General features: G+C 33.1%; 1 protein-coding gene across 9 annotated transcripts in view; it reads left to right on the top strand.

Moving 5' to 3' along the window:
- The window catches only part of GULP1 (GULP PTB domain containing engulfment adaptor 1), a 277,575-nt gene that overhangs the window by 251,102 nt on the left and 7,006 nt on the right, over positions 1–19,467 (top strand). For 8 of the 9 annotated variants that reach the window (XM_039246557.1, XM_039246559.1, XM_039246560.1 and 5 more), the window contains one exon: positions 4,634–6,536. In XM_039246557.1, the coding sequence (XP_039102488.1) occupies positions 4,634–4,705 (72 nt within the window). In that variant the 3' untranslated portion in view covers positions 4,706–6,536. Of the gene's footprint in view, positions 1–4,633; positions 6,537–12,573; positions 12,576–19,467 lie in introns of those variants that run through there. The other variant, XR_005530887.1, reaches the window with a different exon arrangement.

Here is a 19,467-nt window from a genome sequence, read left to right as displayed (position 1 = left end):
AGTTCAAAATTTACTTGCAAGGTCACTTTAACTAAAGTAAAATAATATTTTATTTATCTAAAGCCTGTGACAACTTTTGTTATTAATCTTGTAAACCTAATTAATCTAATGCACACATTTGGCTACTGTTTTTATCTTTGCATATAATGTAAAAACAGTAGAGTACAGTGGGTTGTATAAATAATGAGCTAATAAGCCTAGTGAGATAGTTGGGTTTTCTCTTTCATTTACAGAGGAAATCACAAAAATATCTTGTGCATGTCGGAATTTAAGCTGAAATCTTAAGCCATATTTCATTATAAATTGTTGGAAAATTAAATATATATATTTGAAATTAATAATGTAGTTATTTAATTTGACATAGTTTAAACTTTCTGGTATGTGTCACTGGCAGGGAAATCAATAAAATAGTAATGATAGCCCAGAAGTATACCTTCTAAGTTGTAATAATTTAATACACTAAAAAAGAAGCATGGCAACTCAGTGAAGAATGAAAGAATTTTGCATTAAGAGGTGTTAAGTCAACTAGCTAATAATTTGGTAGAAGATCAAGGAACAGCTATAACTTTCAACAAATATCCAAGTAAATTTCAGAAAGATTAGTCAGTTTAAAATGTTAAAATACAGTTGGAATATTTACCAGACTTTTGAGTTGGAAAGAAATTTTAATACAGAAAAGGAAAACATGGACATAATTTTAAGTGTACACATTTAATGTAAATGTAAAATATGTACACAGAAGAATTTCTATAGTTCTTTGTAATTTTTTCTTTTCTTTTTAAAAACATATAAATATATCACAAAAACATAACTAAAGTAAGAGGATAAATCAGATAAATAAAAAAGCAGTAGTTCACAAAAGACCACAGGAGCTAACATGCATGTAGATATGTATTCAATCTAATCAAAGAAAATATACAAATTAAACAAAGAGCTAGAAATGCTATTCTAATCAAGCCAACTGAATATTTTATTTCCTTACGAATGATCAGTGCAAGTGAAAATGTGATGGACAAGCACTCAATCATCACTGGGCCAGAGTGCGTTCATAGCATCCCTTTGGAGATTTGTTATTTTTTTAAAAATATTTTTATTTATTTCTGGGAGAGGGAGAGAGACAGTGTGAGCAAAGGAGGGTCAGAGAGAGAGGGAGACACAGACTCCGAATCTGAGCTGGCTGTCAGCACAGACCCCAACGCAGGGGGAGAGAGGGAGACACAGACTCTGAAATAGGCTCCAGGCTCTGAGCTGGCAGTCAGCACAGAGCCCGACGGGGCTCGAGTCCACGAACCGCGAGATCATGACCCAAGCGAAAGTCGGACGCTCAACCAACTAAGCCACCCAGGTGCCCCTGGAGATTTGTTATTAATATGTATATTTCTATTTGATATCAAAGACTTCAATGAAGTCTATTCTGAGAAGAAATGACTAAATGAGGAAACTCTCTCTGGACAAAAACATCTAGTTAACTTTATGCATAATTATAAAATACTGGAAACAAGTCACATGAAAAAGTTAATTGATTCGTGGTTGCCAGAGGGAAGAGTAGTGAAGACACGGTGGGAATAAGGGGATTAAGAGGTACAAACTTCCAGTTATAAAATAAATAAGTCGTAGGGATGGAAATACAGCATAGGGAATATAGTCAATAATATTACAGTAACTTTTTTGGTGACAGATGGTAACTGCATAAAATGAGAATTGCCTCATGTATGTAAATAGTGAATCACCATGTTGTACACCTGAAACTAATATAAATTTGTATCAACTCTACTTATATTTTAAAAAAGTTAATAGAAAATTATATAATCATTAGCTTTATGGGAACCCAATATAGAATGTTTGCTCTACAAAGATTGTTAAAAATTAGAGAAAATTATATATATATACATGTGATACATTAAAATAAATAAGAAAGTTCTATATAATATATAGTGTTTTAATACTGTTATTAAAATTGTTTTTAAATATCTATATATAGAAAAAAGGAGACTCAAAGGACATATATCAATATGTTAACAATTCATATGTAAGAGTGGTTTTCCTTCCTTGATATGCTTTTCTCCCTATTTCAAAATAAGAACATGTGACTGGGCAAAATATTTCATACTAAATTATATGATATTATAACATTTCATATGAATAATATATTGAGAAAATAATACATTAATAAAATTATTCTTTTGTTAATAAGTAATATATTAATAATATTTTGCATAATACTAATTTATGATAGTTTCTATCACTATATAAATAAAATAAAAGCTCATTTTTATTCAGAATTTTAAAATTCAAATGGACATGGAAACCTGAGGAAGATTCAGTGGTCATCGAATCATAATTTACTAAATGAGACCTAGGAGAGAAGATTAGACACTATGAGAAATTTTATCTGAGGAGTAAAGAAAATCAATGAGCAATATAACAATGTGTCCATTAATGGGTATGGTTAAGTTCATGTAAGGGGACTCCAAATGATCCTTATTAAATCACTATGGAGATATTCTTGTAAGAAGTATACATTATTTAAATTATTGATATAGAGATCAATCCCTATTTTACCTTGATTGCTGTTCTGCCTTTCAAACACTACTAACACATTATTTTCAGGGTAGTTGAAGTGATAGTGGTTTAATTTCAGAATGAACTGAGAAACATTTTAAAACACTGTATGGTATCAAACCTTTCCAAGGTTAAAATATATCCACATTGTCTATCTATCTATCTATGTATCTATATCTCTATCTATCCATCCATCCATCCATCCATCTACCTAATATATCAGAAGATGACCTAGGACACAGATCCTCACATATCCAAATAAAATACTTATAAAATTAGTTAATTTATACTATCTTCATCTTAAAGAATTGACTTTTCTAAGTGTTTGGCAGCTGTTTAAAATACATGCATACATACGGCAAAATATTTCTTCCTGTGATAAGAACAGTTTTTTTAAAAATAACGGTAAGTACTCTGATTATTACTCAACTAACTATAATTTGTACTGTAAGCTCTGAGAAAGTTTTGAAAAACCTTTTTAGTGGTGGCATTGCTATGTGGCCTTTATAATGTATATATAATGAAGAACATTCTCAATGTTAACAGCGAATGAGATGTGGCTTGCAGTTTTATAATGATTTTCTTTCATTATATATGATATATATATATTGATATATATTTATACTGGATTTGTATGATAATATTTATACTGGATTTGTAAAAAGATAAGTACATTAGACACCTGTTGTAAATGAAGGTAATTTGGGAGACTGCAAAGAGATATACAACTGGCCAACACACAAGTAGAAATAGTCTAATGAAATAAAATGCAAAGGAGAACAGAAGACAAAAGCCTTCTCTCTGAGTGACATTTTATTTTCCACAGGAATAGGCTGTTTACATTTTCACTCACCAATAATGTGGCACATGTTCACCCCAAATTACAAAGTACCTCCCTGAACAAACTTTCAGTTCTATTAGTGAGAGAGAAAGGTAAAGTATCTATATAGATAACTGCCACCGTGCTTTTCAACAAAGAAACCTAAAATGTGGCTCCCAGTTCCTCTGATTAATGTGAGTCCATACTTTTTATATCTTTGCAGGCCAGTGTGCATAGATTAAGGGCAAGGGTGGGGAGAGAGGAGATGGAAAACTAGAGATAGACCATTACCTTATGTAAAAAATAAGAGAGCTTGGAGTAGAGGACAAACTCTTTTGCCGCTAACTTTTTTTTAATGTTTATTTTTGAGAGAGAAAGAGACACAGCCAGAACTGGGGAAGGGCGAGGCAGGGGAGGGGGGGGCGCACAGAATCTGAAGCAGGCTCCAGGAGGCTTGAACCCATGAGTTGTGAGATCATGACCTGAGCTGAAGTCAGACGCTCAACCAACTGAGCCACCTAGGCACCATTTGCCACTAACTTTTAAAACAAAATCTTAGGAGGAAGAAAACCTTTCACAGCAATTGTGTACTTGACTCTCAATAAATCAGAGACAACTTAACTTCAGAAACATCTAAAACACGCTTTGGGGGAGTGAGACTCAACTTGCAACTGTAAGAAATAGCAGAATTAGTAGAGGAAGCGTCCTCCATTACAAAGTGGTCTGCCTTAGGATATGGCATTGTGTTTACTAGAAGTATTTTACTCAGCTCTGGACAGTGGCAACCAGGAAGAAAAGAAGAAACTATCAGGCTTTCTGGAACCTTTCATCAAACTTAAGGTCTAGCCATCTTACTTATATTTAAATGAATATCGATCTTCAAAGCCAACAGAGGAGATTTAAGCTATAGTAGAATGGCATAACAGATTTTTAAATATAGAAACATTTATGTTTAAAACTACTTAACTCCATATATTTCTGTTTTCTTTTGTCTTTCATGCATGCTAACTTCACATATATTTAAAACATTTAAAATGCTAAAGGGTGTACATGATCGTCTGGATATACACCAATGTAAAAATTTGACAAACCAGCATTTAACATATTATTTCTTAGCTGATCAAAGCATGAAGATTTCAACTTCTATTCAGAGACTCTTTATTTCCTGAGTATCATTATTATTGCTATTACTATTATTACTGTGATTGCCAGGAGCATTTCCTATTTTAATTATTTTACTCTGTTTTACAGGAGGGGTTCAAAATGGGACTAACTCTTGAAGGCACAGTATTTTGTCTCGACCCATTAGACAGCAGGTGCTGATGACAAGAACAAGAGATCCAGATTTGTGTTGAATTTGTTTTCTATACATATACATCACTCATTATTACTTTATGACAAGTAGTATTCGTGTGCCAGTATATTTTTGAAAATCTTAACTTTTTGAAAATTATTTTAGTAAAAGTCCTTCATTATTGATCTATAACACTTATTTTAAAAACAACTCACTGAAAGTAAATCATACTTTTATATTCTTTTCTGTTTCTCTTGTAGATGAATTTATAATCAGAAAATAAATTACCCAAATATCTGTCTTGTGTCTGAGTTCTAAATAATTAGCATCTTGATATTTGTGTTCATTCTCCAGATGCTAGTTTATTAGTGATTCCCAAAAGCCATACCTTAATGATACCTTTCAAAGTCTTGACAAGATATACCAAGACCAAACTAAATATGTTCTATATTCAAACAAATAAACATGTTACCATCTATCAGACAGATGTTATTTGATGTATCAAATGTTGTTCATATCATTGGCAAAATGTAAACTTTTACTATAATGCCACCAGGTCATTTTCAGCAGGTAAAATAGCAGAAATATAATTTCCAATAATAATTAAGCCAAATAGAGTGTTTGTTAGTAAAAGCAAAGTAATAGTGTTATCTATTATTAACAGTTATACTCTAAATCTTTTATTTATTTAAAAATAAAGATTATGGGAAAAAATGAAAATTTGCTCTTTGTAAAACACTTAATATTTAATTTCTAATGAGATAAGTTACATTGCTAAACATCTGAACATTATCTGAACTAGTATTTCCTAAAAACATATTTGGAATATATGCTGTCTATAATTGCAGTGTCTACCACCCATATATATTTTACCAAACATATTTTTCTCACTGAATAATATTCTTCTTCTCATATTTTCTCCTTTTTATAGATATTTTCTCACCAAATTTTATTTTGTGACACCCCATTAATTTTGATACTCTGAAATCTGTAACAACTATTCTTTATGAATCATCCATATTATTTAGCAAATTTAATTTGTGTTTGTTTTTATTGAAGTCAGAATCTCATTTTTCACATTTTTCAAATGGCTTCTCAGTTCGGTATAACATAAACAATAAAATTTTCTTGTACTTAATTCATAATATGTCAATGAGCTGTGACCCTTAAAAATGTTTGTTTCCTATACATTTATTTGCCCATTATGTAAGAGCCTTTAATTTGTACTCACTGCAAGAAAAATCTATGGTCAAAATTTTAAATTTGGTTCATCACATCATAAGAAAAATAGATTAAATTAATGAAAATATGAGCTTAGATTAGAGGTAGATCTTAAAAATAGATTTTTCTTTTACTCTTGGGAATTTTTGTCAAGTGCTAAAGGTACATATTCAGTAGGGAAAGAAATCAAATATGCTTATGCAATATTATATTTGTATGTATCTTCATGATGTTCTATGGTATATATAAGCCTTCTTGTTTGTTTTCTGTTATCTGCTAAGTTGTACCTTAATTAGACGTTAGTATGTGTTTCATAATGAAGAATCTTTATAATTTTGTTTGTCATATAGTATTTTGGAATTTGTATAATGAGGATGTTTAGAAGCCATTTCAATGGCTTTTTTTTAACAGATAGAATTTGTATTTTTATTGTACTTTAAAAAGCTTTATGTAATAGGTATATATTTAGCAGCCATTTATTATCAATGTACAATAGAGTACTCAAATGGTATTTGCACACTTAAGATATGTTACTTTACCAATTTTTGATGGTAATCAATTCTGCTACTGGCATGACTAAATAGTACATAATTGATCATTAATTATGAACATATATTTCACCAGTGCATTTTTATGAAGATCCAGTTGAAAATTGTATTTCTATGTAAACTCAATGATATGTTTGACTTTGCTGAGAATAAATGATTTTAAATAAATAAATGGTATAACTTACTCATTAAATAATTGCGAGTTAAGTTAGAAACATTCTGAAGCTAAGTACATGACAAAGTTTCCTGGTCATAAAATGAAGAAGAAGAAGGAATGAAGGAAGGGAGAGAGGGAAAAGAAAGGAAAGGAATTAATGGACTTTAGCTTAATTTCTTATAGCCCACACACAATTTACCTGCATAAGCAAATATCATTCAGTTGTGGAAACAGTGGACTCGATCATGCTGGTGAGAAAGGTCATAATGTCATTTGTAATTTCACTAGAAGCATCTGGTGCAATAACTGTATTATGTAAATATCTCTTTTCAAATTCAGAGCCTTTTTAGCCTAGTAATAATATAACACCTTTGTTGGCTGATAAGTTTTGAAATGTGGAGTTGATAATAAGATCTGAGTTGTGGCTTACTGGAATATCATGATGTTTTGAGCCTTTGGAAAATACAACATTAAGTATTTTAAAGATTCACGGGATTCGCATGCGCAGTATTTGCACACCAATGAACAATTCATCAATCTATTGAATAAAGTTTATTATTTATTCACTTTATGTGATAACGTATATCATGTGGGTAAGAAAACATCTAGTAAGTTTGCTTACTGGATTTAAGTTTGTCTACTTAACATTGTTAAATTGAAGACGACCAGATTCCTGCCTTCAGTTAGTTTATTGTCATAAGGGACAAGTTAGGCAATACATGAATTAATGAGTGAAAACCAACATGTACAAAAGTAGCATGTGAGCCAAATCTTCCCAGAGAATACTTATATTTAACTATGTTTAAATGTGGGTACCTAGCAGTCCAATGGCAACAATTTTCTCTTCTTTTTCTTTTATTTTGGATTTGAATTTTTAAAAAAAGTTTTGGTCACATTATGGGAATTTATGTTCAGATAGAATTTCTGATAGATTTACATTGTTACATTTCTGAGGTGTTTTTTTTTTTTTTACTCTTTTTGATGTTATTTAACATAATCATGGAAAAAAAAAAAACCTGGCTGCTAATGTTTTTCTGTTCCAATGTTTCCATATATAGTTCCAAATTCAATATTTGCTCATGATTTTGGATTTCAACCTCTGTTAAATTAGTTGGATAATCTTGGACTCAATTTTGACAACTAAATCTCAGACTCCACCTAAACTACACTCTTTATAGGCAGCTAACACAGTGCTGAGATAAGCGTGGCTAGTATTGCCCTCAGATCCCCATAACTCAGGTAAGAAGGACCTAACCGAAGTGTCCTTCCTAGATATCCTCAGACAAATTCACAAGAACTTTCTCCTTCACTGTCCATCTTATAAATGGAACAAAACCTTAATTCTTATATACTTGTTCTGTGTCTTGATCTTATATTATTAATGTCCAAATGTAACCTACTTCTAGAAATCCAGCATATAAAACATATTTTGTCTGGATTCATCCAAAGTGGATTTCCTTACTCTAATAAGGAGACCACCTAAAATAATTTATGCTCTTCTCTGTCCTTGCTTTCAAGTAAATTTCTTATGAAATATGGACATTACATTTCTCTGGATTCATTTCCTTCCACTCTAGTTCCTGGATTCTAAGATACACTACTTCCTAAATCATAGTTAAATAATATGCAAAATATGGCATACTTAAGAAGGAGTTGAGTTTAATGTCTCATTTCAAATATTTTCTGACATTACATCGTAAGTTGAAATAGTGGAATTTCCATACCATTACATTGGGTTTTGTGTCACTTAATGGCACCACCATAACTATAACTACAAATTTGGAAAAATTTACTTTATTTCCCTTAGCCACATTTTTGGCATTCATTCAGATGCATATTCAAAACTCATTGAGTCAAACTTTTCCAGTTCGCATGCAAGTCTATCTATAAGCACTTTGCAATATGCAATAAGGCATTAAATATTGCTTTTTTCATTAAAGAAAACCTGGCTAGAAGCTCTAGGAGTTACCTTCTTAAAAGCATTCTCCAGTACGCAATGGACCTAAGTTCTCTGCTAGAGGGCATTCTGATATCCCATAGCATTTTCTTGGTAATATGTACTTTGTTGAATTATCATTAATATATTTTGCAAAAATAAATAAAATACTACCTTCGAAAATCTTTTAGAAATACTTTTAAAAGCTTTTTTCGTAACATTTCTATTTATTCTCCAAAATCTTGAAGAAAAGATTGCCTTGACATTTTTATATCCTGTGGTGCCAAGCACAACACTGCTGTCCACAAGCATTCAAGAAAGGTTCAATGTAACATGCTTCTTGCTAACGATGTGAGCTAAAACTTCATAGGCTCTCTGTGAAAGAAAAGAACAACATGTCTTCCAATGAATGTTAGGAGAAGATAACCACTTTGTTTTCTCTGATGAAATCTTTGCTATTATTTTAACTTTTATCTGACTGCAACAGTAATTTGCTAAATAAAGATCTTGATAGTTCTCTAAGAGCATCTAACAGCCACTATAGAATCATAGACTAAGGAAATTGGGCCCAGCTGAGGGAAGGAAAACAAGAGAGTACTGAGGTTCAAAGAGTCTGTAAAGATTCAAAGATGAATATCATATAATTAAGAGACATTTCTTATGCTGAGGTGGATGGAGAACAGATTTGTTGAGCATGTGTATTACAGAATGAGAGCTATAGACTCCTACTGTATCTTTCCTTGAATCCCATATTGTGATTACACAGTTTTCATTGGTTTTAAGTATTTTTAAGCTCATTTATTTGTCCTTAATTTTTATTGTCCTCTTACTTCAAATGGCATTTTACAAGAACATGTTGGGGCCCTTCCCAGCTGACTACTCCCTCCTCTCTGTCTGGCCAGGCTGCTACGTTCTAGTCTGTTCCAAAGGTCACTTGTTCCAGTTGAAATAGCTGTCTGGATGGCCTGGAAATAATCCAGAGACTGGTTCTTTCCTGCAAAGAAAGCAAAGAAAGATGTTTGTTTCTTGGCTACATTTTGAAAGGGAAAAATAAAAATGTTATGGCTAAATCTACCAATACTTGAAAAAATTAATATAACCCTGGAACTAATTTAAAATTGTTATTATTTTCCAACGTCTTATGTCATTTAGATTTTTTGTATAATTTTAAAAGTCAGTTGTTTACTATCAAAATCATTAAATAATCAGTTTAGGTAGCTAAGTGTACATATAAGAAGTGTATGCAGAGAAATTTTGTCAAAGACTCTGGATATTCTGATTTCTCTCACAGACACACATATACACTCACACTCATGCTTCATTTAGCAGGTGGGGACTTCATTGATTTTATTCTTGGTATCTGTTCTAACTGAAAAAAAAATTTAAAAAACTTAGGTTGTGCTAGACAACCAGTACAGGGAATGGGAGGAGATAAGTAATGAAGGGATAGTCATAAATATTCAAAGATACCAAGTAACCCACACTTGGCAAAGTGGCTGCGCACAAATATTTGACCTGTTCAGTTTTCAGACAATTTGGACCATTTGTAGGCTAGAGAGTAATACGTATGATGCAATTATGTAAAAAAGCTGTTTCTACAGCAATTCCTCTTTAATTTCCCTTAGTTGTCTGGCAATGCCTGCAGTTTTCATCCATTTTACATAAAAAGAATTATACAGGAAGATACCTGAAAATAAGCTGGCCACTTGTTCCATTACTTCCTGCCATCTATGGCAATTAGAAAAACAAATATTACTTAGATTGACTTGAGTTTGAAAATTTATAAACCAGAGCTTACTTTACATTTTAAGTAATTTTTAGGAAGATTACTTATATAAACTATTTCCTTTAGAATAGCTCAGTGTGATCTATAGAGAATCATTGACCTAGGATTTAAAACTTATACTTTGGTGATACACTTGTGGGTATAGCTCTGATCTGAGCCTTGACTTTGGAAAATACGGGGTTCATGAAGTTCATGAAAATTAGCTATTCTTGGCATAAAAAAGGGATAAAGTCCTCCAAACTAACCAAAGATTTAAAAAAGTCATGGAAAGCACTATTTCATTTTTTATTTACATACTAGTTTAAATAAATATTGAATCAATGTCTCCTAGGTAAATAATGCATCTCACTGGCAACAGTCTCATAAAAGGCCACAGCAGACACCACAAAACTATCCCAGCCTTTGTACCTGTTTATAATCTCAAAATGTGTATATAGGATTCTATCCTTTTAATAAAAGTTGAATGCAAGGCAAAAGCATGATTCTAAGTTTCTCTTTTTTCTCAACCTTTCCTACACGTAGGGATACATTGAAAGACAGATCTCCAAGCATAGTTACACTGGAGAAATAGGGCCTACATTTCTCTTCAAAAGTATTAATGGCTTGCCAAATTTTCTGGATAACTTCAAGATAAATGATGTATTTCTCAAACGAATTCAGAGACTCTCCTCTCCATGTAAATATCAAGCCTTGAATATGCCAACAAAGAAATGCTGAGATGTATAAGATAATACTATATAGAAATATCAAAACACAAGCATTCTTAAATATGTTTACATGTAGAGAAACGTTTAAATTCACAGAGAATTTGTTATATCTCTGGATTTTAGGGGAACCTGCTTATATGTACTTAGGCTTTATAATGAAACTTTGTATGTACAAACATGAATATTAGAATCCTTTCTTGAAATATATTCAAGTAAAATGTGCCTTTGACATATGAGCTATTCTTTTTTATGCAGCTTGTTGGTGGAGTCTTTCTTACTCTGTAACTGTAAAAAAAGAAAATGCAGGAAATGTAAAAATCTCCAGCATGCCTGTTAAATCTTCCAAAGGTAGAAATTGTATTTCTCATCACTCTGTGTCCTTCCCTAAGCCTTAATCATAGAGAAACAGCTAGAGAAAACAGCTGTCCTTGAAAACCACAAGGGGCTTGAGTACTTATTTCTGCTATGCAAATTGATCAAATCTGTACAAATCTTTGGAAGATATATTACCGAAAACTTTCAAGTAGCATCTCCTTCTTAGCAAAACACTCAATTTTTGCAAAAAGAAGCAATCAAGAATGTCTAGCTGATCAAAAAAAATTAATTAGGAAGCTTGCAGACATTAAATTAAGTCAATGAGACCATGGAAAGCACATGAGTCATATGACCTAGTTGAGCTTATTTAGAACACACACACACTTACAAAACTTTGGGATTCCATCAAAACCAGATTGTTTCCCGCACTGTTCCCCAACTGAAAATTAGAAGGTCAAAGCAAAATTAGACAAAAATGTCCCCAAAAGCAATGCATGAAAATTGCCTAACAACTAACAAAATGAAATAAATGGAAAAGTAAAAGGAAGACCATGTTTTATCATTTAAAATTTTACATGTTTAAGTGTTTTTATCTCATGTAATATTTAATATTAACTTTCATGTAGTACCACTTATCTTTTTCTTTAACAACTATCAGGAAATTTGCTATAGCCAGTTCATTTTTAGGATGTAAAATGAAACAATGTAACTAGGATTTAAAGAGCACAGAGAACTATTTTGGAATGTGCTTGCTCTCAAGAAAGGCCAAGCAAGATTAAAATAAGTGCATTAATTGATTATTGTTCTTCAACAGAATGAGCAATTTTAAGCAGAGAGAAACTTCAGCTCTGTTTCAAAAGGTCAGCTGTGATGGTATTTAAGAGGAAAACTGAAGTCACATTTTTAATACTTAAGACAGATGCTTTATGTTAAAAAAACTTCTCTGATGAGGTCCTTTTGTGCTGACCAGAGTCTGTTCTCCTGGGTGGATATAGATTGAAAGAAAAAACAAGTTATTGTCCTTCACTGATCCTTTTATGTCCCTTAACTATATGTATTCTGAAGGAACAATGGAAATTTCTGCACCCTGGTTTCATCCCCACCCTATGCCTCTTTTCCAGCAAGGAAAGTCTATACACACACACACACACACACACACACACACACACACACACTTGAAGTTTCTAGAAATGTGATTCTAAATTTAGTTTAAGCCAATTATTAAAGTAGTTTGGGTATGCAATGAAAATCTTAGAGATGTTTTAAAAAATTTTGGACATGTTTTAGAGACATATTTCTTTTTCTTTCATTTCCTAAAGGCTAAAACATCAAAGGAAAATGGTATAAATAATGAGTATATATTGGAAAGAGTAATGTATATTTATGACTGCCAAAATTTCAAGATTACTGATACAAATTGTGGTATGTCTATGTGGCCAGAAAGACCACTGTGAGATGAACAATCTTTTCCATCCAGCACTCATCATAGAATATTTTTTGGTATATGTGAAACCACAAGTACATCAGTGGGAACTTACTTGTATGGAAATACTGCAGGCAAACCACTAATCATGGCAGCCAGATTTCCCAGAATAAAGCAGTTACTTTAGAAATTATGCCAAACTACTTGGGTTAAAAATATGGTTTCAAAAATTGCAGATCAGCATAATATGGAAAAGTTATTAGCAAACTACAGAAATCTGGTTCTAAAGTAGACAGTATTGAGCAGCAATTTCATAATGACTTTTGTTTTTCTTAGATGTAGGGTCTTAAAGAAAGAGCAGTTGCGAACACCATCAGATATACATTCAGTCAAGATGGAGTTTGCATCTAAATAGCTCTATTCTGCCAAAATGAGTGTTATTCACAAAATATGTCCTCTTTCTATAGAATATAGGGGAGCATGTAAACATATTTTCTCATGTAAAGTACACAATTATTCAAATGTTTTTATAAGTTATTCTTGATTTTATTACCTGACACTTCATAATAGTTGTGAATACAAATTAGAACCAAGGCAATTATGAATATGAAATAATGTAATTTTCATTTATTTATAGCAATATTCCAGACAGACTCCAAATGAGAGGCAGGCAGGCAGTTCTTTTAAGAACTTCAAATTTTAACAACAAATACAAAAAAATACAATGAATATGTATGTATTCATAAAACATGTTTGTTTTTATTCCAGTATATTATAAAACAAATTCACAAAATGAGTTTCTATTTCTTAATTTTTATGTACATTTCTTAATGGTACATAGTGCCAATTTTGTTCTACATAATATTTTTTTAATTACCTTACCCATATAATGATGCTCTCTTTTGATCCTCTATAATTTTGCTCTACATATGATACCATTTATAGAAAATTTTGTCCAATATATGCCATTGAGTTAATTCTGTAGAGCAGAAATCATCTATCAGTTTGGTGATAAAAGGATCATTTACTACCAATTGTTCTAGCTTAGGGTTTTCACAATCTGCATGAAATAGTGTAGATAATTAATTTGTCAGAAACTCCTGATTACTATGTCATAACCCTTTATTCCTATAAATGGGAAAGTGCAACACAGTATAAGTGGGTTTCTATATGAACACTGTAAAATCCACAAGTTGTAGATATTTTCCTATTTCCTATGTGTTAATGCATAGTCCTCTAGTTTCTGGTTGCAGCTTTCATTCTAGCTTCTTTTTATAGAAAAAAGTTACATTCAAGCAAATATAAAGATAACTCAGTAATAATGGGTCGAGTTTCCCAAAATAACTAATGTTAAAGTATTCTGAAGTGGACTTTGAAACATCTTACTTGGATTAATGATTCTCAGCATTGGCTACTCCTACTTCTATCTGCCTCTTCTTAACTAGAATTTCCATATAAAATGACAATATTTGGCTAAAATCCAAAATACTGAAAATACCAATTGCAAGCGAGGACATAGCACAACAGAAACTCTCATCCATTGCTGGTGAGAATAGAAATGGTACAGCAACTTTGGAAGCTAGCTCGGCAGCTTTTGCAAAACTAAACAGAGTCTTACCATTGAATTCAGCAAACACTCTCATAAGTATTTATCTAATTGACTTGAAAGCTTATATCTACACAAACACCTGCACATGTATGTTTATTGCAACTTTATTTACCATTGCTGGAAACTAGAAGCAACCAAAACATCCCTCAATGGAATCCTGAAACAGAATAAAGGACACTGGGTAAAAGATAAGAAAATCCAAATAATTTGTGGACTTTAGTTAAGGCATCAATATTAATTCTGTACTTGTAAAAAATCCAGAACATGTTAATAATGGGGACATTTATTTAAAGACCATGGAGATTCCCTGTTCTATCTTTGTGATTTTTCTGTAAATCTAAAACTTTGCTGAATTTAAGAGTTTACTTAAAAATATAACAGCTTCTTGAAATATGTGGCAACCTATATGCCTGCTACCTAAACTTTTATTAATATAACACTCAAAATTTTTAAAAAGCAAAATATAGATATAGGAAGAAGTTACTTGTAGAAGTGCTAGTTTTCTCTAGACCTAAGCTTTAGACGAAAGACCTGTTAAGTCTAAAAAAGACTAGAATGCCTCAGAAATATAGAAGTGATGACACTCAAACCAGAATTGACTGGGAATGAATTTTATAGGCCCTCAACAGAAACTACATTTTAAGTTGTAGAAATGTTACAAATGATATTTTCCAATACCATTCCAAAGATCCAGTTTATTTCATTTAAGGGATAGTATCTGCCTCAGGTAAATAAAGACCTTTGGAGGATGAAAATCAGGTAAGGTATTTAATATATTTAAGTTCATGCAGAAGGAGAGGACTATACAAGGTTGTATGGTCATAGACTAAAATGCAAAAGACCCACAAATAATGAAAATAAATGAACATAATTTCATTCATTGACAGCAGATACCACATAAATATCTCGAGTAGAACAATTTTTTGGTGAAGAAAAACATGAGAGTATAAACATAATGCATTATATTAGCCTTTAAAAAGATTTTAATCAAGTTAAAGATATTAGATATTCATGCTTGGCCAACTCAAAAGGAATTAATATAATAGTCATAGAATCGGTATTGATTCTATGTCAAGTCAGAATGACTTTTTAAAAAATTTATGTATTTAAATTCAGGTTAGTTAACATATGGTGTAGTGTTGGTTTCAGGAGTAGAACCCAGGGATTCATCACTTACATATAATACCCAGTGCTCATTTCAACAAGTACCCACCTCAATGTCCATCACCCATTTAGCCCATCCCCCACTAACCTCCCTTCAATCAAGCCTCAATTTGTTCTCTGTATTTAAGAGTCTCTTATGGTTTGCCTCCCTCTCTGCTTTTATTTCATTTTTCCTTTCATTCCCCTATGTTCATCTGTTTCGTTTCTTAAATTTCACATGAGTGAAATCATACAATATTTGTCTTTCTCTGACTGACTTATTTCACTTAGCATAATAACTGTAGTTCCATCCACATTGTTGCAAATGGCAAGATTTCTTTTTCTTTTTTTTTTTTGATCACCAAGTAATTTTCCACTATGTATGTTACTTCACATCTTCTTTATCCATTCATCAGTCTAGGGACATTTGGGCTCTTTCCATAATCTGGCTATTGTTGATAGCATGGCTATAAACATTGAGGTACATGTGCCTCTTCCAATCAGCATTTTTCTATCCTTTGGATAAATACGTAGTAATGCAATTGCTAGGTCGTAGGGTAGTTCTATTTTTTTGAGGAACCTCCATACTGTTCTTTAGAGTGACTACACCAATTGGTATTCCCATCAACAGTGCAAAAGAGCTCCCGTTTCTCCACATCCTTGTCAACACTTGTTGTTTCCCGACTTGTTTACATTTTAGCCATTCTGACAGGCATAAGGTGGTATCTTATGGTGGTTTTGATTTGTATCACAATGACATCTAATTGTAGTGGAATTGAGTAAGGCGATCCAGGTTAAGATTAAGATATGCTGTATCAACAAGTGACCCCCAAGTGTCAATGATGAATAACAGCTTATCTCTCACTCACAGTACGTCATTACAAAATGCGACAGTTCTGTTCCAAAGCAGACCCATTCCAGACTAAAGAAGCTGTCCCTAACTGTAGCATTACTGATCCTGTGGGAAAGAGAAAAGAGGCATGACAAGCCATTTGCTGACTCAACACTTTTGTCTGGCAATGGCACACATCACTTATGCTGAGAAGTGAATACATATAACTTCACTGGCCAAAGCAAGTACATGCCTACTTCCAGGTACCTCAGGAAACGAAGAGAGCACAGGAAACTACTAGGAGAGAAATAAAATTTTACAAGTGTTAATATAATCCATGATACTTATTAAATGCCTCTAATGCTGGAGCTCCTGGGTGGCTCAGTGAGTTGGGCATCCGACTTTGGCTCAGGTCATGATCTCACGGTACATGAGTTGGAGCCCCACATCAGCAGGCTCTGTGCTAACAGCTCAGAGCCTGCAACCTGCGTCGGATTCCGTGTCTCCCTCTTGCTTTCTACCCCTCCCCCCCCAAATAAATAAACATTAAAAAATTAAAAGAAAATGCCTCTAATGCTTGTTAATTTTGTGACCTTGGAAAAAAATACCTAATATCTTTAAACCTCGGTCCTCTTACCTGTAAAATATGAATTGTATTTAGTCATGGAGTTAAGAATAAAATGAATAAATATGTGACACATCTCCATTAAACAGGAACTTGATAAATGATAGCTGGTATTATAAATAACAAATGAATGTAGAGGTACTATTACTGCAATGAGGTAAAAAGAAAATAAAGCATTAAGGATGTTAGTATAAAAAGGCTTACCCTTATATTTCTTTCACTGTTTTATATATCATCAAATGACTTAATAACAAAAATTGTTTTGATATATTGTTTCAGAATAATTTCCTTGAGTCTGCCTCATAAAATATTCTGCAATTTTGAGCTGTTTATTTGCTCCATATGATATCTTTAGTGAAAGTGAGATTCAATCTTTCCAGGATTGGATGTCCGGGACTAAATAAATCATAACAAGGCCTACGTAATTGAAAACAGGAATGTTGGTCTTTTGGAGGGCTTACCCCTGCAATAGTGGCCATTGGCATGGCTTTTGCGCTGGGTCTGTGTCTGCCAGAAGCCTCTGTGCTGAGCACAGCTACAGAACCAAGAGACTCACAAAGTATAATCCAGGTTGGTTTACTGGTCAGCCAAAAAAACTATGTGCTTTCTCTATGGTTTGAAATGTATCCCAAGGAAAAATCCAAACCAAAACCAAAATTGGCTAAAATTCTTAGGAAATATGAGTACTTGGGGAACAATATGCTGAACTGTAAATGGCTGCTGACAAAATGTCCAATTTTGCGTCACTGCACATGGTGGACATGGAGTAGAAAGTATATACTGCTTAAAGGCACTCTCCTTATCTTTGTTACACTTGAAAAACTGAATATGTGGTTTCTATGACTCCAAACTCTTCCAATAGTCTTTTTTCACAAGTACAGATTCTCACTACTTCACTAATAAATATCGTCTCAAGTTTTTATAGTTTCACTTCTACTTGGATGTTGTTAAAGTATTACATTTAATATTGTTTTATGTGATACCTATTAACTGTAATATCTATTAACTGCTTTCTTTTTTTAAATTTTTTAAAATGTTTTTATTTATTTCTGAAAGAGAGAGATAGCATGAGCAGGGGAGGGTCAGAGAGAGAGGGAGACACAGAATCTGAAACAGGCTCCAGGCTCTGAGCTAGCTGTCAGCACAGAGCCAAACGCCGGGCTCAAACCCACGAACCAGGGGTTCATGACCTGAGTCGAAGTCGGACGCCCAACCAACTGAACCCCCCAGGCGCCTCTATTAATTGCTTTCTAATAGCTACTATAAAGTATATTGCTTGTTTTTGAGAGAGAGTGCTAGTGGGGGAGGGGCAGAGGATCTGAAGAGGGCTTCGCACTGACAGCAGAGAGGCTCACGTGGGCCCCAGTGAACTGAGAGATCATGACCTGAGCCAAAGTTGGAAGCTTAGCAGACTGAGCCACTATAAAGTATACTTCAGTTTCTAGCGCAGTGCTGTGGTAAATAGAACGTGCTTTTTTATAAAAGCACGTGTTTTGTTTATGAACTCTCTCAGCTGTCTGCTTATCACTTTTCTTGTTTTTATTGTTCTTATATCTAAAAAAAATATATTTTTTCTCAAAGGGTATTAGGGTCTGAGAGTTGACTCAGAAATATTTGATCAATTTTAATTGAGGAAACAAAATGATTTTAAAATATTTTAAAGTCATATGTGTCCTACATGAGTCTCTAAAAATGTGTATTTGAGATATTCCCAGGGTTGAAACCACTGAGCTACTCTCCTTGCATGAAGTTAGAATAGAATCCAGGCACTTTTAGCAAAAATGTGGAATTTGGGTAAAAGAGGAAACTTGAGATTTATTAAAGGATGAATAACCCAGAATGAATGATCTGGAGTGAACAATCCCAAACTGGGCTTCAGATCAGAGAAATAAAAAAGGGAGAGGCTTCTGAACTTGGGCAATTTGAGCTATAACTTCAGAGGGATCTCATGAGCATTTAAACCAGGAGAAAAGATAGCAATGTAGCAGCTTTTTTCCATGTGGATGAGACTACTAGAAAAATATCCCATTTCCCCAGAGTCCTGGGAAGAAATTATGGCCCAGGGCCTATGGCAATTCTAAGAATCAACACCCAGGAGAAGACCTACACTCTGGTGAGAGTTAGATTGACAAGGGAAATTCTGCTTCATGTTTTAAATATGTGCTAACCTAATTAAGATGTAACAATATCATAAGATGTGTTTTCTAGGAAAAGCACTCAGTGATGGGTATTGGCAAGCAGATGGCTCACTAGGGATTGCTCTTGATAATATCACCTGCTCAGAGGCTTGAACTGTGATGAACTGTGATGTAACATGGCTTCAACTATCCAGCAGGGAGCTCTAGGGCTGGAATGACTGTTCAGAGATCCTCTGAATTGACGAAATGGTGCTGTGGCCTATTATGAATTAGTAATTATATGCAGTTTACTTCAGAGAGTGTCAGTTACTTTGGGTGAGACATCTCTATTCCACCAAAAGTAATTCCTGG

This window comes from Hyaena hyaena, unplaced genomic scaffold (assembly GCF_003009895.1).
Source record: "Hyaena hyaena isolate Hyena2069 unplaced genomic scaffold, ASM300989v1 scaffold_283, whole genome shotgun sequence".
NCBI lineage: Eukaryota > Metazoa > Chordata > Mammalia > Carnivora > Hyaenidae > Hyaena > Hyaena hyaena.
The sequence above is the reverse complement of the archived record's forward strand: the minus strand, read 5'-3'. Positions and strand labels throughout refer to the sequence as shown.